The sequence below is a fragment of the Ranitomeya variabilis genome, chromosome 1, assembly GCF_051348905.1.
Source record: "Ranitomeya variabilis isolate aRanVar5 chromosome 1, aRanVar5.hap1, whole genome shotgun sequence".
In the NCBI taxonomy this organism is placed as follows: domain Eukaryota; kingdom Metazoa; phylum Chordata; class Amphibia; order Anura; family Dendrobatidae; genus Ranitomeya; species Ranitomeya variabilis.
The window spans coordinates 379,598,142-379,624,580 of NC_135232.1; the positions used below are offsets into that span (position 1 = coordinate 379,598,142).

Genomic DNA, 26,439 nt, shown 5'->3' on the forward strand with positions numbered 1-26,439 from the left:
CTCTACCCCTCCACCAGACCTATCCATCAATGTCAATGGCTGCTCACTTTTCCCAGTCCCACACACCCGGTACCTCGGGGTGATCCTCGACTTTGCCCTCTTTCAAGCCACATATCCAAGCCCTTGCCTCCTCCTGCCATCTCAAACTCAAAAATATTTCCCGGATCCGCGCATTCCTTGACCGCGACACCACAAAAACACTAGTGTATGCCCTTATCTCCCGCCTTGACTACTGCGACCTCCTACTCTCTTGCCTCTCCTCTAGCACTCTGGCACCACTGCAATCCATCCTACACTCTGCTGCTTGACTAATCTACCTGTCTCCCCCCTATTCCCCAGCCTCTCCCCTATGCCAGGCCCTTCACGGACTTCCTATCGCCCAGAGACTCCAGTTCAAAATCCTTACAACGACATACAAAGCCATCAACAACTGGTCTCCTCCATACATCTGTGACATGGTCTTCCGGTACTTACCTGCACGCAACCTCCGATCCTCTCAAGATCTCCTTCTCTACTCCCCTTTCATCTCTTCTTCCCACAAACGCATCCAAGCCTTCTCCTGTGCTTCCCCCATAAACTGGAACTCTCTACCACAACACATCAGACTCTCGCCTATCACAGAAACCTTTAAAAAGAACCTGAAGACTCACCTCTTCCGGCAAGCCTAAAGCCTGCAGTCATCCTCAACCTACTGAACCGCACAACCAGCTCTACCCTCTCCTAGTGTATCCTCAGCCATCCCCTGCAGACTGTGAGCCCTCACGGGAAGGGTCCTTTCTCCTTATGTACCTGTGTGCCTTGTTTTTTGCTCATGTTTAATGTATTTGTCTATATCTGCCCCCTTTTTTCACATGTAAAGCGCCATGGAATAAATGGCGCTTTAAAAATGTATTATAATAATAATAATAATGTTCTTTATGTTTAAGTGACAAGAGCGGGCAAGAGATTGTATATGGGAGGTGAAGGAAAGATTGGTGTTGAACATAACACCCAGACCTGCCTAGGCGTTATTATGGTGCCAGCCACGGAGTTGGAGATGTCAGATTTAGGGAGGTTAGTAGATGGCGGGAGCAGAAGAAGTTCAGTTTTGGAAAGGCTGAGTTTCAGATTGAGCGTGGACATGATGTTGAAGACTGCGAACAGTCACTGATGCTATGTAGTACCGCAGGGGTAAGGTCAGAGGATGACGTGTATAGTTGTGTGTCATCAGCATAAAGATGTTACTGAAAGCCAAATCTGCTGATGGTCTGTCCAATTGGGGCCGTGTAGAGAGCGAGGAGAAGGGGGCCAATTACTGATCCCTGAGGGACCCCAAAAGTGAGAGGAAGAAAAGATGAAGTGGAGCCGGAGAACAGAACACTGAAGGAGCAGTCAGAAAGATAGGAAGAGAATCAGGAGAGCATTGTCCTTTATGCCTATTGACTGGAGCTTAGAGAGTAGGAGATAGAGGTCAACAGTGTCGAAAGCTGCCGAGAGGTCGAGAAGAATGAGCAGAGAGTGGTCACCAGTACGTTTTGCTGTCAGAAGGTCCTTAGTCACTTTGATGAGTGCAGTTAATGTTGAATGTAGGGGGCGGAAGCCGGACAGTGATGGATCTAGGAGAGTGTGAGTGGAAAGGTAATGGGTAATGGGCGGGAGTAGACCAGGCGCTCCAAGAGTTTAGAGATGAAGGGGAGGTGGGAGACTGGTCGGTAGTTATTTGTGCTGGATGGATCGAGAGAGGGTTTTTCAATGATCGAGTAATGATATCATGTTTGAAGGAGGAGGGGGAAATGCCAGAGGAGAGGGAGAGATTGATGATTGCAGTTAGGTGAGTAGTGACGACTGGAGAAGATGTGAGGGCATGTAGTATGACGTGAAGAAGAGAGGAACTTAGAAACTTCCTCTACTGTGATGGGATCAAAGGTGGAGAGTGAGCCAGGGGAGATGCATGGGGAATGGGAGTCACAGCACTTAGTGGCTGGGAGCGGATTTCCTGACGGATATTCTCTATTCTCCCTTTAAAGTGGGAGGCCAGGTCATCAGCACAGATGTCTGTGATAGGGTCTGTGTTTGCAGACTCATTGGGTCAAAGGTGTCAAAAAGTTTTTATGGGTTGTTAGATAGTGACGAGATTAGGGTGGTAAAGTAGGTCTGTTTGGCGCGGTGGGGGGCAGAGTTATAGATTCTTAGCATAAATGTGTAGTGGATGAAGTTTTCTGGTGTGTGATTTTTCCTCCATAGGCTTTCAGCACTCCTAGAGCATCACTGGAGAAATGAGATGTTTTGGGCTGCAGTCACACATCTGTGTGTCATGGTCAGTGATACATGGAGCAGTTGCAGGTTTCCCGACCCAAATTCAAAATCCTAATAGGCATATATGAGGCTGTCGAGTTCGGAAGAGGAGACCTTAACTTTACCCAAACTTAAACTAGTCTGTCTGATGGAGTTTAATTTGTGCCTTTGGTTTTATTGTATGATGAGTTATCCCCTTTAATTTAAAGGACGGTATTAAGGCTATGTGCACACATCCGGAATTGCCACCGAAATTTCCATGGCAATTCTGCAACTGTGTGCCGCGGGTAAAACACATGCGGAATTGGCATGTGTTTTCCCACTAAACACTAGCGTTTTACAAGCGTAATTAGCTTGCAGAATGCTAGTGTTTTTTAAGCAATCTGTAGCATCGCTTGGAAAACTGATTGACAGGTTGGTCACACTTGTGAAACATAGTGTTTGAGAAGTGTGACCAACTTTTTACTATTGATGCTGCCTATGCAGCATCAATAGGAAAAAGATCTAATGTTAAAAATAATGAAAAAAAAAAAATTGTGATGTTCTCACCTTCCGGCGGCCCCGGCAGCCTTCCCGCTCCTCGCGATGCTCCCGTTCCCAATAATGCCTCGCGGCAATGATCCCAGATGATATTGCATCATTCGAGACCACTACGTCATCACAGGTCATTGCTGCAAGCATCCCTGGGAACAAGAGCATCGCAAGGAGTGGGAAGGCTGCCAGGGCCGCCAGAAGGTGAGAATATCACGATTTTTTTACTTTAATTCTTTTTTTTTTACAGGTATATGGTTCCCAGGGCCTGGAGGAGAGTCTCCTCTCCTCCACCCTGGGTACCAACTGCACATGATCCGCTTACTTCCTGCATGGTGGGCATAGCCCCATGCGGGAAGTAAGCGGATCAATGCATTTCTATGTGTGCGGAATCCCCGCGATTCCGCACAAAGAATGAACATGCTGCCTTTTTTTCCGGAATGCGATTCCACCGCAGAAAAAAACGCAACATGTGCACAAAAAATGTGGATTGCATTCTAATAATAGGATGCTTAATGTATGCTTTTTTTCGTGGTTTTATCGCGTTTTTATAGTGAAAAAACGCGAAAAATCCTGTACGTGTGCACACAGCCTAAATGCGGTTTTACACATCACACATTTATAAAACGGCTATTGCAAATTTTTATCCAGGTTTTTGGAGCCAAAGCAAGAAGTAGATCTTGTTTCATATACAGTATGTGCGACTACATTGCATATCACCTCTTTAACTTATCATTGAGCTCAACAGCTCCCCGATAAAAAGCTGCTAAGCTCAGGGATTGGCTGCAGTAGTGATATGCATTGTAGTCGTGACGTCACTGTTACAACCAATAAAATATGCCAGAGCTGCTGTGTAGAGGTAATGCTACAACCAGATTTGGTAATTACCAAATCTGTAATTTTTAACGTTGGTGAAAAAAAAATTGTCATGGAAAACCTTTCTAGCAGACCTCTTTTTAGGGAAAGAAAAGCACCATGTTTTGCATCATCCTTTCCTGGAAAAAATACAACTACCAGATGTTGGCAGTAAAACAGTGCAAGATGAAACTCACTATTAACAGTGCATTTTTTTAGGAACTTTTACCTTCACTTTTTGATGCAGCATTTGTATCCATGGAGTATTTCTTAATGTAGCATGCTCTATGCAAGGATTTTATTAGGCATTCTCCCTTAGGGTATGTGCACACGACATCTTTTAGACATGTGCGGAACAAGTGAGTTTTCCAGGAGGAAGACACTTCAGGATATGCCAACAACCTTTGTCCTGAAACATCTTTTTTTTTTTTTTTTGGCCATGTGCTTTATTTTTCAATTTGTACTTGTATTGTATTGTGTTTTCACTTCAGAATTTTGTCAAACGAGTACCAGTGGAATTCACACATTTCCTGTTTTTTTTTTAATATGGACACTTTGATGAATCTATTAGATGTCACTATTCCACCACTTCGTGTCCTAAGGATGCAGTGAATGACAGCCCAGCCACCTTAAAAAAACAGGGGTGTGCTGGGCTGTCGGCATAGTGAGTGACAGCCCAGCCACCCAATCTGGCTGAGCTTGCTGGCTTTCCTCCACGTGTTATCCGTTCTGGGTAAGTACCTGGCTATTTAGCTGGCTGACACTGGTCAGACCATTGCCAGTTGTAGCTTTGCTTGATGGTGTGTGTGCATTGTGCTTTGTGTTCAGCTATTCATATCTTTGCCACCTGACCTCGGACTTTGCCTTTCAACCATTCTTGTGCCTTAGGCTACTTTCACACTAGCGTTTTTTTGCCTCCGTCGCAATGCGTCGTTTTGGAGAAAAAAACGCATCCTGCAAAAGTGCTTGCAGGATGCGTTTTTTCTCCATTGACTTGCATTAGCAACACATTGCGACGGATTGCCACACGTCGCATCCGTCGTGCGACGGATGCGTCATGTTTTGGCGGACCGTCGGCACAAAAAAAGCTACATGTAACGTTTTTTTGTGCGACGTGTCCGCCATTTCCAACCGCGCATGCGCAGCCGGAACTCCGCCCCTCCTCCCCGCACCTCACAATGGGGCAGCGGATGCGTGGAAAAACAGCATCCGCTGCCCCTGTTGTGCAGCGCTTCCACAGCTAGCGTCGGTGCGCTGCAACGTCGCATAGCGACGTGCAGTGCACGACGCTAGTGTGAAAGTAGCCTTACCCTTTTGCCTGACTTTTGGATATGGGATGGACCCCACTCCAGCTTAAAACCACCATAACTACGGTAAACCTAGGCACTAAAATAAATACACAAAACACATTATTTTGGTTGTCAAAATGGCCACAGCTTTTATTCAAATCACAGGATTAAATAATCACAGTAGGAGTCAGGTGGAGTGCTAGTACATTGGGATTCACAAGTACTGCGATATCCCCTCCTCCTGCCGCCTCCTCTTGTCTGTCCTGGTGCTGTATGTCAGACAGCCATAAAGGGGCGGCACGCACTGCCATTCAAGCAGAGCCAGTAAACTTTCAGGGCACCAATGACCCTATTATCCTCACTCCTGTGCTTAACCACTGTGCCCGCCCCTGATTGACGTTACCATTACAACGTCCTTGAAGCTGGCCACCAAAGCTGGACCTGCTTACCACCATGAGGTTTTACATCCTCTATTAGTTAAAATGAGTCCACCTTAACTTGTCTGCAACTTCCACCTGACTCCTAAACCACCACCAGCGAGGCCATTTGACACTTTGAATGGACTCGACCCCCATCACCCATGCCTAATAAAGTCATCAACAGATTAATTTTAACAATGCAACACTACTAAATTATGATCGATAATACGGTAACTACAGCAAAATAACAGCTGCTAAACATCCTGCAATGAGGATCCTATAATGGGGGATGCGGAAACTAAACCATAATAAAGGGTTAGCCACAGTCTGACTACCTGTATGACATCTGTCATGCCTCAAAAACTATTATACCACATGTATTGTAGCCAGTTCTAATAACTCACCAATTCACAGATTTTAATTCTAGAAACCACCATTACATACAGAAGCTGGGATGTGCAGTAACCAATTCTTAAACCCACTTACTATTACTACACAAGAAGTGATGAGTGTATATAAAGAGAAAAATACTATAAACAAGGAGTAATTAAAAGCCATACACAATATAATATCGACATTGTAACCAATCATTAAATAATTTAAATAATTTCTGTAATATTTGGGCATCGTGAATGAAATAAGCCTATAGCAGAAAAGTCTGCAAAGGCATTATTAATAACCTTGCCACGCCATTGTTAATTGCTTTACAGGCACTTGATAACATATACCATTAACCCTCTCCAACTGGGACAAAGGCATTGAGAATAGGCACATTGCCCTTCGTGTTAATGCGCTTGATTACTTCACCATTAGCCACTCCCACTGGCTCAAGGGCATCGGGATGCACTTTATTACTTTTCCCTTAGTCACTCCCACTGACTCAAGGGCACCCATATAAGTACATTGCTATTCAGTTTAATGCCCCAGATTACTGCATTGTCCAGACAACCTTGAAAGAAACAGGAGTTGGTCAATATAAACAGTCAAATCTGTGCCTCAGCATTGAAAAAAAGAGAGCGTCCTTGAAGATACAGATTGTATTGAAATGCATGCCTACTTTTTTTTTTTTGTTCCTAGCTCATAGGACCCAATTTAATTTGTAGGCATGTAAAATATGATTGCCATGACCACAGGGACTTAACGCTAACAGGGTCTTGTAAGATATAAATGCTTCTGGAGACCAAGGGGCCATACCGTGATGGTCACTCCTCCACACCAGGGGGCCATACCAAAGATGGTTACCCCTCCATACCAGGGGGTCATACGGTGATGTACACCCCTCCATCCAGGGGCCATACCCGAGATGTTTACTCCTCCACACAAGGAGTCATACTATGATGAATACCCCCCTAAACACAGGGTCCATACTTGAGATGGTTACCCCTACTGACCAAATTATAATTAGCTTCAAGGACCCACTAAAAAGGAAACAAATAAGTGCTTTTTTTTTAATACACACCTTTATTAAAACAAACATACAATAACCCAACAAAGCATAAATAACCTTAGCTCGCTGGGAGGAGTCCTTGAAGCTCATAAGATCTGGTGATTACCAAATAAAAAGTGAACATAAAATGTACCAACAATTACTCCCAGCCATTACCCCACTAGCTCGGGAGCACCACAACCACAGGGCTCCAATGTTCACTTGAACTTCCTGAGGATCCGACAAACCCTTGCCGAAACTCCTCTCCACATTGCACCAGATCTAGAACCATATTTAATACCAAAAGGAGGAATCCATATCCCAATGGATCCCCCAGACCAATTTATAACCAACTTCAAGGACCCCCCCCCAACTGCACAAGATGTGGGATAAGTGAAGATGAAAACACCATGTAAGTTTACAACCAAGGTATATTACAGGTTGATACTGGAAAATGTCCCATCATAAGGTCAGATAAATTCGGTTATCTGCAATGCTGTGTTATATGCTGTAACAATAAAGGAGAAGCCGCCTGCTCTTTTACAGCAGTTAGACAGGCTCTCTAATCACCAGCTGCTCATACATAGTAAGAAATATAATATGTTGGTCTAGTATAAGCTGCCTGCAGCCATAGGTTTATGTGCAGAGAACTGCAAGGTCTGTGTCCCCAGTCAGTCACGCTACCTACAATAGACGAGAGACAGGGCTGAAAAACGGGCCCGTGATGTGTCCTCCAGAGCAAGGTGCAGCCTCACACTAGGAGAGCTCACTCACTGCCCGCCATGTGCTGAGTTATTAGTGCCCACTCACTGCCCGCCATGACTGCGCTAGTAGTGCCCACTCACTGCCTGCCATATGCTGCGTTATTAGTGCCCACTCACCGCCACGCCATGTGCTGAATTACTCCCCGAATAATTATTGACAACTGATAAAATACATATAGTAAGGCTCCAGGTAATCCACTCAGGCTTGTGCTATCCACCATCTTAGGTAATATAAATAAGCGCTCAGTGGGTATAACCCGATCCTGCAAACATATGAAGGGGACAATATACAGAAATGGGATGGATATATCAGGCAGGACAGCATGCAACATAATAGGACTAAAGGCTGCCATATCTCCAGACAAAGCACGGATTTGGAAGTCATGCACAGATTATATGTGCAGCAAGGAACATAACCTGGAGACCCAGGATCTAACATCAAAGTCTGTATACATGGTAAGCATGCTGCGCAGAGATGGAGCCTTTACTCGTATATCACATATAGTGAGAGTAATCTGGTTATGCTGGATCTGTACACCCAGCATCATCAGACTGTACTGTAGCAGAGATGAGGTCACATACAGGTCACCAGACTCCATAAATGGGAAGTGGGGGGAATCAGCACACAGCAGCGTGCAATGCACAGACATGAAGTGCAGCCTCTCACCATCATATATATACGGTGTATATATACACCATCCCGTTACTGCTCCCCCTCACCAGTGATTAGTCCCTGTAACTGCCCAGCTCCATGCTAGCAATAGCAGGCACTGTATGTGTCAATGCTCTGACCTATCATACATATACCCAAAACTCATGAAGACTCTGTATAATACCGCAGAAATGTGATACAACAGCCATGTCTGTAAGGCCGGTTTCACATTAGCGTTTTGAGGAGCTGCAGATGCAGCGCTCCAGAGTCCTGGTCGTTGCAGTACTGATGCTTCGCCGCTAAGGGGGGCTATGGTACGTCTGATGGCACTGAAGGAGTTCACCTGACCAGGTATCACAGACACCAATACACTTCACAATCTGGCCTCCAGGGGGAGCTAAGGGTGCTATGCATTAGGCCACTCCTCACAATCTGGTAAAACTGGGGGTTAGATAGGAAGTTAGAGAGAAGCTGACTGGGTTGGAACCAGGCAACATCCTGTGGCAGAGGGTGTTGCAGGGGAAGATTCAGGGGGGTCCCTGTCAGGGGTGGGATCCTGACAGAGGCCTAGCGAACAGAAACAACGTTACGGGACCGCGCCTGCACTTCATCGCGGCGGTACCCCAAGAAAGGACAAGAAGCGAGGTTTATTGTGCTGAGTGAGAAACGAGATGACGCAACAAGGAGAAAACACCAGTAGGAGTCGTGCTGTAAGACGAGGCAACATCCTACTGAGGTGCGTAGCCGGTGGCCGGAAACGCCGAGGAAGTATTGAGCTCCAGGCCTTACTTCAAACCTACGGCAGGACAGTCAGTTCTAGGCGGGCTGTCTCACTCAAATCACCTAAGAAGACATAGGGGGCAACATTTGGAGAGGGGCGACACTAGGGTCCCGGAAGAGCTCTGAGCCTACCCGTCATAAGTGTGCGTCCTAGCCATATCATCTGGGGGGACGAAGAAGAACATCATAATCGAGTTGTGAGGGAACTTGAGAAACAGACACAACAGTTGTGGGGACTCTCCCGTAAACACAGCAGGGAAGGACCACAACACACAAGCGCTAGAAGGTAGGCACAGATTTCCACCTGCAAAGGGAACTCTGGAGGTGCCATCAGACCGGCCGGACTCAGGTAGCCCGGTTAACCGTATTCTGGACTGAGGATCCTGAAGCCTTCAATAAAGAGGTAAAGAGACTGCAACCTGGTGTCCTCGTTATTCACCGCGACCTGCACCACACCACAACATCATCACATTCTCAACTTTCACTGGACGCCCCTCAGCAGGGTCACGGGCCGGGCCTAGCCACTGTGACAACCGCAGAACTGAGACACAGAGGCCCGGTACCGGGTGCCCCTCAGCCCTGCGGCAGTGGGGGCGCTCCACAGACTTCCTCTGTGAAGCCCCGCCCTTGGCAGCACCTCTGATGCTAGCTCCGCCTACTTCTGCATGTGGCCTGCGTACCTATCTTTAACATTAGGTACGCAGGTCGTGCGGCTGTATGCGGATGCTTCCGCATGCGTCGTTTTGATGATGCAGTGACCAGCGTAGGACGCAGCTTGTAGCAATTTATTTTTTTCTCCGCATCGTCAAAACGACTCATGCGGAAGCATCTGCATACAGCCGCAAGACCTGCGTACCTAATGTTAAAGATAGGTCCGCAGGCCGCATGCAGAAGTAGGCGGAGCTAGCGGTGGAGGAGCGGCCAAGGGCGGGGCTGCACGGAGGAAGTCTGCAGCCCTCAGCAGCTCCTCAAAACACTAGTGTGAAACTAGCCTAAGGAGGTCACACAGGAGCTGTCTCTGCAGTGTGTGAGGCAACTTGTAACAGACCCATGAAGGAACATGGCAGCTACATGAATCTCTGAGGTAGTATTGCTCCCAAATAAGATGTAAGACCTGATACTACACTAATACATGATGAATGTGGAGTAGTATATCAGCCATGTCTGCAGGGAGGTACACATGAGGGAACATGGCAGCTACATGAATTTCTGAGGTAAAGTTGATCCCATATATGATGTAGGAGCTGATACTACACTAATACATGCTGTGTGAGGTGAATGTGCTCCTATCATCTGTAATGTGAGGTGATAACCCCAGTATTATACTCCCTGAAACTGAAGAGATATTTCCTCCTGCCCATCCTGTGAGAGAAAGAGGGAGAGCCAGAGTTGTCTCCCCTATATAAGCCCCACCCTCCTCACTGTAATACACCAGGCACAAACATCTAAATTCCTTCCTCTTAAAGCAACAACACTCTTGTTTAAAATCTACACCGCAATACAAACAAAAGCTGCAGGAGTTCTCGTTCCACCCATCCCCAAGTCATGTCCACCTCCATCTAGTCTCTGGTGGTTTCTTTTGATGTGTTCTTCTGGTATCTGATCCCAGACTCCTTGAGTCCTTGTTTCACGGCTTGTCTCTGTCAAGTGACTCAGTGACACATTATGACTGGCTCTTTACAATTTATTTTTTTTTGCCAGTATGGATCCTATTCACACCCTTTGATCAGATGGCAAAAGAGCACCAGAACCTTGAATCATCACAGTTTCAGTTGCAGGGCAAGGTGTTTAGCTTTATGAAAGCCCCCTATAGCTTTTTGCTGCCGGCAGTGACTGCGAGGTCTGTACCTTCAGATGTGCAGTTGACCTCTTCTGAACCTGCAGTGGCCCTTCCTGATATATTTTCAAGAGATGAGAATCAGTTTAGAGTATTCAGGGAGAGCTGTAAGTTATTTTTTGTACCCTGCGTCTTCAGTCTTAAGGGAATGAGCCCCAGAGGGTAGCAATATTTATGCCCTCCCTTTAAAACGGTCCTCAGATTTGCCTGTTTTCACTGTCGCCACAAGCACCAGAACTGATTTTTGTTGATGCCTTTTTTAACCATTTAGATTTAATTTATGAATAACCTGACAGAATCCAGGTCACGGAGGCTAAGATCATGAACCTGGTACAGTGGAGCCACACCTCTAAGGATTATAGTACCGAATTCTCTCAATAGTCTATCTAAGTTCACTGGATGCGGCTCTCAGGTGCCAATTCCATAGTGGTCTTTCTGAAGCTAATAAGGATGCTCTGTCTCTTAATGCTCCCCCTTGTTCTTTGGTGGAGGCCATGATCCAGGCCACATGGATGGAGCACTGAATTTGTGAGAGACATAGTGAGCAGCTGGGTGTCCCGAAGCATGTTAGTTTAACTGAGGTGGAGCCCACGGAGCTTGGATTTTCCAGTTCTCGTGCTGTGGAGAGAAATGTAGAAACAATCTTGGTCTCTACAATGGTCTCACTGGACATTTTTTAATAGACTGTTCAACTCTCCCTCAAGCAAGCAAGTCGTCGGGAAACGTGATTGTTGAGGAGGTCACCCAGACTTCTAGGTACCTTTTTTCTCCTCCAATGAAGTTGATCTTTGTACTAAGCTTGGTGATATAGTCATGTGCTGATGGTGGTTCTGGTGATGTATTAATGTACTGATGGTGTTTCTGGTGATGTCTTTATGTACTGATGGTGGTTCTGGTGATGTATACATGTAATGGTGCTGGTACTGGTGATGTATTCATCTGATGGTGGTTTCATTGATCTATTCATGTACTGATGGTAAATCTGGTTATGTATTCATGTACTGATGCTTGTTTAAGTTATGTATTCATGTATTGATGGTGGTAATGGTGATATATTCATTACTGCTGGTGGTTCTGTTGATGTATTCATGGCCTGTTTGTGGGTCTGACGATGCATTAATGTAGTGATGATCGTACTGGTGATGAATACAGCACCTTAAGCATCATTTCATGAATACATCAACAGAGCCATCAGTAGTACATGCATACAGCACCTGAGCAACCATCAATACATGAATATAATTTAAGAACCCTATAATCCTTTAGTCTCTGACCTATTCCTTTGCTTGGGGGCTGAAGGTTCATTATATATATATATATATATATATATATATATATATATATATATATATATATATATCATTATTCCTTCGCCTTCAAAGCTCAAAGTATATTGGTCATTTAGGAGTTAAGAAGATGTGTATGAAGATGTATGCAGATCATAAAAGTCTGACATCATGATAAACTGAATGTCTTTTACGATGGTGATCACTTACACTGTAGATGGCTACATTTTTACATAGTTACAATTTCCACCTGATCAGAAATAATCATTTTACACCATCAACATCAGTGAGTACGGTATATATTTTGTATCCTTTAAACTTCTTGGAATGACATTTCAGAGAAAATCCCCCCTTCCCCATAGCTTGGATTTTTTTGCTTTCCTGTAAGTTTCAGAACTTAAATAGAATCTACGGTGTAAGTACACAAAGTTCCACTCTTCGTTCTAGAGGGATTTGCTGATCACTATAACATTTGACACTTTTTTTTCTTATAGGTCAAGAGGTATGGTGTTCGGACCAGCCAATTTAGGAGAAGATGCTCTTACAAACTATGTTTCCAAACACTGCTGCAACTCTTGCTGTCGGAAACTCAAACTTCCTGGTGTGTATTATCCATGTTTGACGATATCGTCCTTCATACTTTTTTCTATTATTATTATGTTGTTTAAATGTAGAACTTCTGCCTAATTTCCAGTGCAGTGCTGACATTCTGCTTTTAAGATTATAAAAAATATTCTGAGAGGAGTTTAGGAAAGGATTTACTTAAGAGCTGCTCAGAGAAGAGATTAAACAGCATTGACACTTTTACATTAAATGAGGCACATGATGAGACAGTCTTTCATTGCTGCTGAGTCTATTAAGTACAGCTGCTGTGCGCCTACCTCTCTGCCCTTGGCTTGTCAATCATTTCAAAGGAGAGGAATAGCACCGATACTGCCATAACCAGCCATGCAACGCAAAATTATATTAAAGTGACCCCTACCGTGTCAGAAGGGTGCACACGGTGTTAACAATTCTGTAATTAAACTCTTTATCCCCGACTCTTATTTTAAGTCTTTGCTTTCCTCCAGAGTTTTGCAAGGATCATGTGGATCTCATATTCAGTTTATCTATGGAGAGGCAGAGTCATGCAGTCCCACCTTTTCATTAGAAATACTTGTTAACCTCAAGGGCATTTGAAATATGTTTTCAGTGTTGTAATTGCAGACTGTTTGAAGGGCGACTGAAAAAAAATCTATTTTTTTGTTATGCTTTATCTTTTGTAGTATACTCTTCTGAAGTGATGCTACCAATGGCAACATTCATAATACCCCATTCATTTCTTATACATTTGGATAAAGCCAACCGTTCCAGTATTTAATAACAATAAATCTATCCATTCACGGGAGAACAAATTTAGTCATTAGAATATCTCCTGTTGTATGTTGTCATTAATGCATGCACTAAGTACGAATTAAATGGGATTTCTGTTTACAGTAATTGTGCACAGTCCTATCAGCAATTTTGTGAAATTCAATAGTTCCATTTAGTTTTATTATACCCCCCCCACAAAAAAGTGTATTTTGAATTGGAATTGAAAGAATGGTACAAAAGAGTCACATAATTTTTAGTTTTCCCATCTGTTTGTCTGCCAGCACAAAACAGGACTAGTGTATTTAACAATTTAACGTAGGTATATAGGAAAATGTTTCATGTAGCGGTGAAGAGGCAAAAAAAGAGTAGAAGGCTTTCATAAATAATGTTGGATGATAACTGTTCTGGACGAACAACATTCATTTATCTCTAAAGACAAGATAGCTGAGGAAGAGGCATTTTTTAATGCAGGGTAGTGTGCCCTTGAGCAGTGGTTCCCAACCTTTCTTAACTTTAGAGCCACATTAAGCTCTAAGAAAAGGTCTCGATCCAGATCCTAAGCCCTCAGAGAAGTGAGATCCAGCTATTGCACCCTTCTCCTTCAGTAGTGACATCCAAACTTCCACTTACTAGTATGATGATAGCCTAGGTTGTTTATTTACATCCATGGGTGTCTACCTTACCCTCATTCACTATTCTCTCATTACGCACTCCCACCTCACTATTGCATCCAGATTCATGCACCAAAAAGGCTAGCGATTGAATGATACTACCAGTTATAGCCATCCAGATCTGCTCTTCTGCGCGGGGTGGTTCACAAAGATAACCATCTGGAGACCTGCTCCTCATACTGTTTGCCAGACCTACTGCTAATGTATCAATCTGGCAGAAAAGCACAAGCCACAAATCACAGTCCCTCAAACTACATGTGTCTCCCAAGACCACAGGTTGGGGACCTCTGCCCTTCAGAGCAAGACTAGTGCCAATATATTGTATTGTCCAGCTCCGGAACCGTATTTTGAGAAACTGGGCTGTGCTTGTTAACGATATAAAAAAAAAGACATTGTGAATGTATGTGCACATGACATCAGCCTGGAAACCCCCTGAAAAGGCGATGCAAAACTCCCGCAAAAATTAGCAGAAATGTTCAGTCTTTTGTCACTTTTTAACCGCTTCAGGGTTCAGAAGCTGTCAAATGGATAAAGGAAGTAGAAATATCATTATTCGGGTGCGTTCCACTAAGGAGTTGCTTTCTAGTTATAGTTGAAGCATCGATATTAAGACACCTGTGGCAAAGCCGCCACAAAAGCGATGGCAGATTCGCCAATGAGGCCAATTTAGGAAAAAGATCTCTGGCTGAAGTGACTTTCCCTGGGAAAACTTTGGCGGGTCCACAAAGATGTCATGTGCACAAGACCTATTTTTGGCAAATATTCTCTACTGAGAATGCGAAATAGCTGGGATCCAATGAACAATGGATTGGAGCACACAAAACTCCAAAAGATGTTTTTTTTTTGGCTGGACATCAGCAAGTGTATACAGTCCAACAAAGTTTGTTTCTCAGTAATTATAAGCTTTTAGTACACAACATTTTAACCCATTATGGTACAAGGTAGGAGCCCGCAATGATGCACATATAACAATGAATGACTGTACCAAGCCAGTTGGAAAGTGATTAATGCGCATTATTCTAGAAACTCAGAATTCAAAAGAATAAAGACTTAAAAAATATATTTTTTTTTCCTTAAATGTGCTGGACCTATTAGTGGCTTTATTTGATAATTAAATTTACAAGAAAATGCATTTTTGTGTTTAAACAGTGAAGTAATTGTCAAACCTGACTTGTTATACCACCAATTTTATGTTCATAGTTTCCTGATTACTGTAAAATAATATGGGATCATTTGTGTGTATTTTGTGTTTATAGAAAGCTAGGCATGCGACTATTTAATTTATTGTGTGGCCATTTTTTTTAAGTTCTGGAACATGTATGAGCACTGTTGTCCATGTATAATATGTGTGGTAGGTAAACAAGGGAGTTGAAGTCAATGGTTACACGTGCAGGATGCCAGATAATGGCACTGCACAAGCTCTGTTTTGGTGAAATCCAGAGAATAAAACAAGTAATTGCCTGCACCATGTGGCCAGAAGATTTAGACAGGCGTTGGGGAAAAAGTATGCAACCGAGAGATAGTCAAGAGCATGCATGTCAGCACAGTTCCGGACCTCTAGACCTGGTCTGTATTGCAAAATCGCAATCTGGTGAGAAGCCCATGAACACAGGGTAGCTCTAGACAAAGCAAATGGTTGCAGACTGCTTCCTGATGTACAACTGAAAGTAAAGAAACTCAAAAGTGATTTTAGACAATTGACCTCCCCTTCTTTACTCCCCTAAAGGCCCCGTCTCACATAGCGATTTACCAACGATCACGACCAGCGATACGACCTGGCTGTGATCGTTGGTAAGTCGTTGTGTGGTCGCTGGGGAGCTGTCACACAGACCGCTCTCCCCAGCGACCAACGATCAGGGGAACGACTTCGGCATCGTTGAAACTGTCTTCAACGATGCCGAAGTCCCCCTGCAGCACCCGGGTAACCAGGGTAAACATCGGGTTACTAAGCGCAGGGCCGCGCTTAGTAACCCGATGTTTACCCTGGTTACCAAAAAAAACAAACACTACATACTCGCCTTTCGGTGTCCAGGTCCCTTGCCGTCTGCTTCCTGCTCGGACTGAGTGCCGCCGTACAGTGAGAGCAGAGCGCAGCGGTGACGTCAGCGGTGCTGCGCTCTGCTCTCACTGTACGGCCGCACTCAGTCAGAGCAGGAAGCAGACGGCGAGGGACCTGGACACCGAAAGGCGAGTATGTACTGTTTGTTTTTTTTGGTAACCAGGGTAAACATCGGGTTACTAAGCGCGGCACCGCGCTTAGTAACCCGATGTTTACCCTGGTTACCAGTGAAGACATCGCTGGATCGGTGTCACACACACCGATTCAGCGATGTCAGCGGGACCTCAACGACCGAAAAAAGGTCCAGGCCATTCCGACACGACCAGCGATCTCACAGCAGGGGCCTGATCGCTGGTACGTGTCACACATAGCGAGATCGCTATGGAGGTCGCTGTTGCGTCACAAAACGTGTGACTCAGCAGCGATCTCGCTAGCGATCTCGCTAGCGATCTCGCTATGTGAGACGGGGCCTTAAGGGTATGTGCATCATCATGTAACAAGGTGGCCAGGGGCGGTAGGCCCAGCTGAGTTAATTAAGCCACATTCTGTATACACCCCGGGACCTTGTACATGAAATAGACTGGACAGATGCAGCCCCCCAGACAAGTTACCTCTTCTCCTCAGTCACTGCAGTCCAGACAATCAGGATCCAGGAACACAGTTATAATCCAACAGGGAAGCTATTTATTTTGTACGATAAACGGGGTAAGAAAAAGGTAGAAAGGGTAGTTGCAGTAAATATAGCAAAACTTCCTGCTTTTTCCCTATTCATCTTCACTGCAGTGTCCGCAGCAGTAGTAGTGGAGATGCATCAGTGGCCGTTATCTGGAAGCTTGTAGTCCCTTCGGCGGAGTACTCACTCAGTCTCGGTGCCTGACAGTCCTGGCATCAAATATTCTCCCCAGGTGGGGGCCCTTTCTGTCCCGGATGGAGACACACTCATGCTCCAGACAGGGGCTCCTTCTGTCCCTGATGGGGACGCACATGTGCTGGAATCTGGATGCTTAAAAACCCTTCAGCGGGGCACCTACGTAGTCCTGTGCCCACTTCACTGCCCGTGGGTCCGGGGGCAGCACTTTCTCTACCCTCCAGGGGAGTCCTTGGCCTCAGACACTGGAGCACAACTTGCCACGGCAAAGCTTGGGCGGGCTCTGCTGCAGAGCGGGGCTGCTTCTTCCAGGCTACTGACCCAGCCCCTTCTTGTTAACCCCTTCTGTCCCTGCCTCTAGCATGTGCAAACAAATATGGCAGTGTAAAGTACAGAGAACAACATAGCACAGCAGTAATTCAATGCAAGTTGAGACAGTACAGAGTAAAAAGGGGTCATAGCACATTGCAAACACATACAGTTAGGTCCATATATATTTGGACAGAGACAACATTTTTCTAATTTTGGTTATAGACATTACCACAATGAATTTTAAACAAAACAATTCAGATGCAGTTGAAGTTCAGACTTTCAGCTTTCATTTGAGGGTATCCACATTAAAATTGGATGAAGGGTTTAGGAGTTTCAGCTCCTTAACATGTGCCACCCTGTTTTTAAAGGGACCAAAAGTAATTGGACAATTGACTCCAAGGCTATTTCTTGGACAGGTGTGGGCAATCCCTTCGTTATGTCATTCTCAATTAAGCAGATAAAAGGCCTGGAGTTGATTTGAGGTTTGGTGCTTGCATTTGGAAGGTTTTGCTGTGAAGTAAACATGCGGTCAAAGGAGCTCTCCATGCAGGTGAAACAAGCCATCCTTAAGCTGCGAAAACAGAAAAAACCCATCCGAGAAATTGCTACAATATTAGGAGTGGCAAAATCTACAGTTTGGTACATCCTGAGAGAGAAAGAAAGCACTGGTGAACTCATCAATGCAAAAAGATCTGGGCGCCCACGGAAGACAACAGTGGTGGATGATCGCAGAATAATCTCCCTGGTGAAGAGAAACCCCTTCACAACAGCCAACCAAGTGAACAACACTCTCCAGGAGGTAGGCGTATCAATATCCAAATCTCTACCATAAAGAGAAGACTGCATGAAAGTAAATACAGAGGGTTCACTGCACGGTGCAAGCCACTCATAAGCATTAAGAATAAAAAGGCTAGACTGGACTTTGCTAAATAACATCTAAAAAAGCCAGCACAGTTCTGGAAGAACATTCTTTGGACAGATGAAACCAAGATCAACCTCTACCAGAATGATGGAAAGAGAAAAGTATGGCGAAGGCATGGTAGAGCTCATGATCCAAAGCATACCACATAATCTGTAAAACACGGCGGAGGCAGTGTGATGGCTTGGGCATGCATGGCTGCCAGTGGCACTGGGTCATTAGTGTTTATTGATGATGTGACACAGGACAGATGCAACCGAATGAATTCTGAGGTATTCAGAGCCATACTGTGTGCTCAGATCCAGCCAAATGCAGCCATACTGATTGGTCGTCGTTTCATACTACAGATGGACAATGACCCAAAACATAAAGCCAAAGCAACCCAGGAGTCTATTAAAGCAAAGAAGTGGAATATTCTTGAATGGCCAAGTCAGTCACCTGATCTCAACCCAATTGAGCATGCATTTCACTTGTTAAAGACTAAACTTAAGACAGAAAGGCCCACAAACAAACAGCAACTGAAAACCACCGCAGTGAAGGCCTGGCAGAGCATCAAAAAGGAGGAAACACAGCGTCTGGTGATGTCCATGAGTTCAAGACTTCAGGCAGTCATTGCCAACAAAGGGTTTTCAACCAAGTACTAGAAATGAACATTTTATTTAAAATTATTTAATCTGTCCAATTACTTTTGGTCCCTTTAAAAACAGGGTGGCACATGTTAAGAAGCTGAAACTCCTAAACCCTTCATCCAATTTTAATGTGGATACCCTCAAATGAAAGCTGAAAGTCTGAACTTCAACTGCATCTGAATAGTTTTGTTTAAAATTAATTGTGGTAATGTCTATAACCAAAATTAGAAAAATGATGTCTCTGTCCAAATACATATGGGCTTAACTGTATATGAAACATTGCAAACACAGCACCTTAATATGTTAATATACAGATACAACATTTGGGTGCATAAAGTGCACAGGCCCAGCACACGGGAGAGAGGGGACAGACGAGGGTTCCTGCCACCTCCTTACATGCACACGACATCTTCCGAGTGGAATCCAGCTGAAGAAGTAATTTACTTACCGCTGTGTGCGCATAGCCTAACATTGTCTTTGATGGCCTGGCTCTGTGATAAAACATTTAGCTGGTAACACTGAGTTGTGCTATAGTAAAGAAAAACATGGCACTCCGTAGAAACAGTGCTTTTGGTGCTCAAGTCAGGTATCCAACCCGTAGAAATATAGTGAAAAACTTGGCACTCAGTATGTAGAGAATTCAGAGCTTCCTTTTATTTGTGCATCCAGGCAAAAATTATGAACGTTTTCGGTCCGTCACAGGACCTTCATCAGAAAACTCTTTAACATGAACTAAAAAATGTACACAAAATAATGAAAATTAGCAAACAAGTAATGTCACATGATGCATAATAGAGAAAGTTATTAACCGTCATTAACATTGATGATGATCTGTTCCAAATGATTGAAGAAAAAAGTGAACGACTGACAAAGGAAATTCTATCCATGTGTGCTCCATGAAAATACGGTAGTTCCAGTGGAGGTCCAATCCATGCTCTGTTGGTCATTAAGGAGCTAATCAAGGAGATAATTGTGGTGCCAATATACAGTACAGACCAAAAGTTTGGACACACCTTCTCATTTAAAGATTTTTCTGTATTTTCACGACTATGAAAATTGTACATTCACACTGAAGGCATCAAAACTATGAATTAACACATGTGGAATTATATACTAAACAAAAAAAAGTGTGAAACAACTGAAATTATGTCTTATATTCTAGGTTCTTCAAAGTAGCCACCTTTTGCTTTGATGACTGCTTTGAAAATACAGAAAAATCTTTAAATGAGAAGGTGTGCTCAAACTTTTGGTCTGTACTGTGCGTGCTGTACACGTGTCGGTGTACTGAACGTGAAAAGTGGATATAAAATAGTGAAGGATACATAGTCTCTCGTCTATTAGAAAATAAGAAATAATTGGAAACAGCTTCCAGGGTATTTGATAGAAGCCTTGGTGTAGGTCTATACAACAAGTGAATGTGACACTGAGTGAAAACCTGGAAAATACGACCCAACATAAGTCATAGTATATCTAAACAGGTGCCAATTATGCTGTATGTACAAAGAGACATCGGTGTGATACTTAAAGCTTACATCTATAGTGATAGCGCTGACATTTGTGGTGCCTTATGGTAGTAACCTGTTACGTGGCTGTTACTCATGGGAGGGGATTACTGGTAGTGATATTGGCAGGTGATAAATGAATGTACCTGGATGTGAAGGAATGCTCAATATGAGCAAGTGGGCGTCCAGGATATAGAACCTGCTGCAGCGGTTGTGTGCTGCAAAGTAGGGCGGGGAGAAAAGGAGACAATGCAGGTAATATATTTGGCTTGAGTGACAGGCTGTGGAGAGCTGAAAAGGCTGAAAAATCTAGCACTATTATGTCATGTACCTGTGAGACTGTTAGACACCAACTAGGAGAGAGCGCATCGCGTCAGGAGCAAATTAATTGCGGGAGAACAGCGCTGAAATGAAGGTGTGCAGCTGTTAGGTATAGAGGATGGAAGGGAGTCCGGCCGTGGCCTCGTCTCCCCGTGTTACCTGTGTGTCCGGGTCCGATTGAGTAGAGTGCGCCATGCAGCAGGAGGGACGCTGTGTAGTTACAGTACTTCCGGATTTAAGTCCCGGTTGGAAGATACGTCATAGCGGTCATGTGATCGCGTCTGTACTGCGTGCGCAGGGGTAGAATACGTTTAGGAGAAGAGCCCAGACTAAGTAGTCTATGTGGCTATGTTGTAGCTTGCGTGAGCTTATGTATATGAAGTGAGTGGGCCTCGTGAAACCTGCTGAATGAGGGAAAAGGCTGTATTACCAGGGCTAAAGAGGGGAAGGTAACCACAATGTCTTATTAAAAGTGCCTATATAGTTATGAGGATAAGGTTCTATACTATACCATAAAAGTGTCAGCAGTGCCCAGTGATTTAATTGGTGCAAAAATTAACGATTCTATAATATAAAGAGAAGAGGGTAGGTATACAGGCCACAAATTATGCAATCCAAACAGTAGATTGTACCACAATATAAATAAACATTTATACATACATATTTACAAAAAGGCTGATACGTCATATTCCCTGTTGAGCCCTTTTGGCTCCAGGGTCTGCAATGTGAATATCCAAAATGCTTCTCTTTTCTTGAGGGTTTTAATCCTGTTTTGGCCTCTCCTATTGGGATCAGTTTATTCCAGAACCTGTAACCTGAGTTGTGAGATGATATGATTTTTTTCATGGAAGTGGTTGTGAGTTGTGCTACGGCATGACACTATGAAGAACTGAGTCACATGATTATGAACTCTGCAGTGACCTGAAATAAAGACCAACTGTGAAAGCAATAAATGATGTACTAGTCCAAAATTATCAAAAAATATACAAACTTTATTATTAAAATAAAAACAATACAGGGAAGGCAAATATGTAGGGACAATCTATGTGTAGATTGCTGCTGTAACCAAGGGCACACTACACACCGTGGATCCCCATATATGTGTATTACCGTTGTTCCACCTGAGGTAAAGGTAAAAAGCATGGCGATAACACTAATTACTATCAAATACCACAGTGTGATGGAAATCTCCAAAGTACAACAGCCATCACATTACCTTAAGAAAATAAACCACGGCTCCAGGGTAGATCCAGAGAGGAGTGTGTGCCCACCCCCTGGATCTTCCCTGGAGCCGTGGTTTATTTTCCCTGGATCCACGGTGTGTAGTGTGCCCTTGGTTACAGCAGCAATCTACACATAGATTGTCCCTACATATTTGCCTTCCCTGTATTGTTTTTGTTTTATACAGCTTGTATATTTTTGGATAATTCTGGACTAGTACATCATTTATTGCATTCACAATTGGTCTTTGTTCATGTTTTTGATGTGTCCACTACTATAATCCATCACACTGTATATATATAAAATAATAAATAACAGAAACCCCATATGCATACTTACAGACCGGGGTGGTGACACAAATTGTCCACAATCCCGGATCAAATTATATCGGCTCCAATCAATATCAGGGAACAATAGGAGAAAGAAGGAGCAAACTGATTATATATAGTAAAATCAATCATTTCATTTTATTATTTATATAGTAGAAAATATGTAAAATGTCACAGCAATACATAAAGTGCCACAAACAATGCAGATAGCTAAATCCCCCACCCCCACCTTTCCCCACACCACAAATGTATGTCAACCCCTTATATAACCATAAAGGTCCAGTGACCGTAAAAGGTGGGAAAACAATACATTCCAGATAGGCATCTAAAGATCAACATACATAAGTCAACATAGCTGGGAAAAGAAAGCTCCCAATATATTATTCATTTATAGTACGGTAATAGGTAACAAAGTATGCGATGCTTAACAACAAATAGGTGGGGACAAGAGGGGTCGGGTAGAGGATCCCGACGCACGTTTTGCGGCAACACAAGGCCGCTTTCTCAGAAACGCGCAGCGGGATCCTCTATCCGACCCCTCTTGCAACACTAGCAACCAGGCAACCCCCACATGTACTCAGCCTGGCTAGTAGCTGTAAATCATTCAGCTGCAGCGATGAAAACTAAATCTCCAAACACTAACAAATACTCCGAGGTCACCCGAGCAACGAGTATATTCGCTCATCACTACCAATTAAGCCTAATGTTGGTCACCTATACATAGCTTTCTTTTGACTATTGAATGCGCTATTGAAGATAAGTTGTTTTACCGCGGAGGTTTCAAACGTGGAGTATACAATATAGGCCACATATAGAAAAAACATTTGAATGTGAAGGGCCTTTGCAAGATGAAATAACAGTTTTAGTGATAACAATATACGGTATATATTTTTTCAGTGCACATTTTGATCATTTTTTGAACATTTTTGACGTGTTTATTTTATTCTTTAATTGGCATTCATTAAACAGGTTAGGGTAGAGTTTTATAGATTGGTTTATTACAGATGCAGTGATAACATAACAAATGTGCACTTTTTTGTTTTCTTTAGTTCATACATAAAACAGCATTTTTAGTGCCAAACATTTTTTTCATACTTTTTTTTAAAAATCTTTACAGTTTGTTTTTCTTTTCTTGTCCACCAATTGGCCCCATACAGTAATATTGTCTTACAATTAATACCATTTATTAATTCTGACCAACATCTTACAGTAATGTCCCCATCTTGTAGTAATTTCCTCATGTTGCAGTAATGTCCCGATCCTGGTCCTCGTCTTGCAGTAATGTCCCCATTTTGGTCCTTGTCTTGCAGTAATGTCAACATCCTGGTCCTTGCAGTAAAGAATAGTAATAACGGTCCTAGGAGCGCTGGAAATGAGACCAAAACAAGGATTTTAGTGTTGAACCACAACGCGTTTCAACTGTTAAACCGTCTTCATCAGGTGGAAACCTGATGAAGACGGTTTAACCGTTGAAATGCATTGTGGTTCAACACTAAAATCCTTGTTTTGGTCTCATTTCCAGCGCTCCTAGGACCGTTATTACTATTCCTTACTGCATTTTGTATCCTTCTAGAATGTTATCGGCTGGAGCTGCGGTGGACCTTTTTGCTTTCAATTTTAACTGTGACCCTCACAGCGCTCCCCAGTGACCGCTTTCTTTTCCCTTGAATTTCACCATCCTGGTCCTTGTCTTGCAATAATGTTCGCCATCGTGGTCCTCATCTCTCAAACTCCAAAAAAGATCCTTCTCACCTTACCTCACTCCCTCTGCTAACAGCATCCTCTTCTCCTCCACAGCCTGAGCAGTGACGTCATACACTGCCAGTGCCGAGATGCTGATGTCAGCTGCCGACCTGTGATTTGCTGGTATTGGTACTGCGGCACAGAGAGCTGGTCTCTGTGCCACGATACATTTCAATTAAATATGTGTCCAAGAAAACACTCAACTGAAAAGAAGCGCTGACATCAGTGGCCCCCTGGACCAGCCAGTGCCTGTAGGTCGCATGAAGCAGCCTCAGGAGCCACATGCAGACCACGTCTTTGAGACCCCTTTATTATAGTTTATGGGCAGAAGATAAATGACATTTGCTTGCTTAGTACAGTAAGTTTATAAACACAGAAGGTAGTACATTGTTCAGACTATAATATATATTATCTACTTGTTTCTATTTGAAGAATACCATTATCGCTTTCATGAAAAGCAAGAAAGCTTTCATCCCTGCTTCCAGTAAATTAGTCAATAATAAGCAGTCTTTTGCAGATAATGAAGTGATGCATAGATGAAATGGCTACTTAAACTTCTTTTGGCTCACACTGTTAAAATAAGCTTTATCAAGAGACCAAAACCATTTAGGGTACCGTCACACAGTGAAATTTCCATCGCTGCGACGGCACGATTCGTGACGTCGCAGCGTCGTATGAATATCGCTCCAGCGTCGTAGACTGCGGTCACACTTTGCAATCACGGCGCTGGAGCGATGCCGAAGTCCCCGGGTAACCAGGGTAAACATCGGGTTACTAAGCGCAGGGCCGCGCTTAGTAACCCGATGTTTACCCTGGTTACCAGCGTTAACGTAAAAAAAACAAACAGTACATACTCACATTCCGGTGTCTGTCCCCGGCGTTCTGCTTCTCTCCACTGTGTAAGCGCCATAGCCGGAAAGCAGAGCGGTGACGTCACCGCTGTGCTCGCTTTCCGGCCGGCAGGCGCTCAAACAGTGCAGAGAAGCTGAGACGCCGGAGGACTGACACCGGAATGTAAGTATGTACTGTTTGTTTTTTTTACGTTTACGCTTGTAACCAGGGTAAACATCGGGTTACTAAGCGCGGCCCTGCGCTTAGTTACCCGATGTTTACCCTGGTTACAAGCGAACACATCGCTGGATCGCTGTCACACACAACGATCCAGCGATGTCAGCGGGTGATCAAGCGACGAAAGAAAGTTCCAAACGATGTGCTACGACGTACGATTCTCAGCAGGGTCCCTGATCGCTGCTGCGTGTCAGACACTGTGATATCGTAACGATATCGCTAGAACGTCACGAATCGTACCGTCGTAGCGATGGAAATTTCACTGTGTGACGGTACCCTATTAAGACATGTGCCCATAATGGGCTAAAATAGTTGGCTCCAAAGACCCGCATTATACCTTTCATGGAACCAAACTGATTTTACTTTAATTAGTTGAAACTCTGTGCAAAATAAACTTTGGAAAACATCTTATCATATTAAATTGGTATCACTTCACTGAATGATCAAAATCCTTCACAGATTCCAAAAATCCACCTTGTGTAAAACAGTAAATAGAAGAAAGGAAGGAGGGAGATGCAGTTGCAGATTCATTGATGCCCCATAAGGGTGTAGCAGGAAGAAAATCTCTGATTTAGTGCTTGGGCATAGCAGTAACTTGCCTACAGAGAGACAATGTGCATTTTTAGCTGGAAAGCCGTAAAATGGAAAAATATACTTAAAACACAAGCTATTATTATGATTATGCGTAGAATTCGCAGGATGCAGTGATGGACAGGAGGCAGAGCAAGGGTTTACAGGTTTATTTACAGGAGAATACTCCACGAAGGGAGGTAAAGAGTTAAACAGTATGAATGGCAAAGTGAAATACAATGGTACAAATAATGACACTTCGGTAACAAGCGTATCAGGAACTCCTAACACTGCAGCTCCTGCTGCGAACTCAATAGCGCCGGCAATGGCCAGCGCAGTGCCTTTTCCAGGATGGTACTGTAGTCATTGGTCCGTCTTCTGGTGGCAGTGATCGGTTTCTGGTACCTTCCACTTGTCCATATACAGATGTGGCTAACAAAAGCACGGGCCACAGTCCTGTGCGAGCCCAATGTGGCTCCCTATCTATCTTAACTGGGGTAGTCCTATAACAAGGGTCAGGACTAGTGAAGAGCGAGTGTACTCATTGCTCGAGTTCTTCCGAGCACGCTCTGGTGGTCTCTGAGTATTTGTAACTGGTCGGAGATTTAGTTTTTGTTGACGCAGCTGCATGATTTACGGATGCTAGCCAGCCTGAGTACATGTGGGGGTTGCCTGGTTGCTAGGGAATCCCCACATGTATTCAAGCTGTCTATCAGCTGTAAATCATGCAGCTGAGGCAACAAAAAACAAAATCTCCGAGC

At 43.9% G+C, this 26,439-nt stretch overlaps 1 protein-coding gene and 1 long non-coding RNA gene across 3 annotated transcripts in view; one reads left to right on the forward strand and one right to left on the reverse strand.

Moving 5' to 3' along the window:
* The window catches only part of TRPM6 (transient receptor potential cation channel subfamily M member 6), a 292,688-nt gene that overhangs the window by 254,990 nt on the left and 11,259 nt on the right, over nt 1–26,439 (forward strand). For both annotated transcript variants that reach the window (XM_077249032.1, XM_077249033.1), the window contains exon 38: nt 12,608–12,714. In XM_077249032.1, coding sequence (XP_077105147.1) covers nt 12,608–12,714 — 107 coding nt within the window. The remainder of the gene's footprint in view (nt 1–12,607; nt 12,715–26,439) is intronic.
* LOC143760519 (uncharacterized) lies at nt 19,763–21,551 on the reverse strand. The gene is made up of 4 exons (XR_013212256.1): nt 21,408–21,551; nt 21,259–21,311; nt 20,247–20,359; nt 19,763–19,860 (listed from the first exon to the last, which is right to left on the reverse strand). It is a non-coding gene; the product is annotated as an uncharacterized LOC143760519 (long non-coding RNA).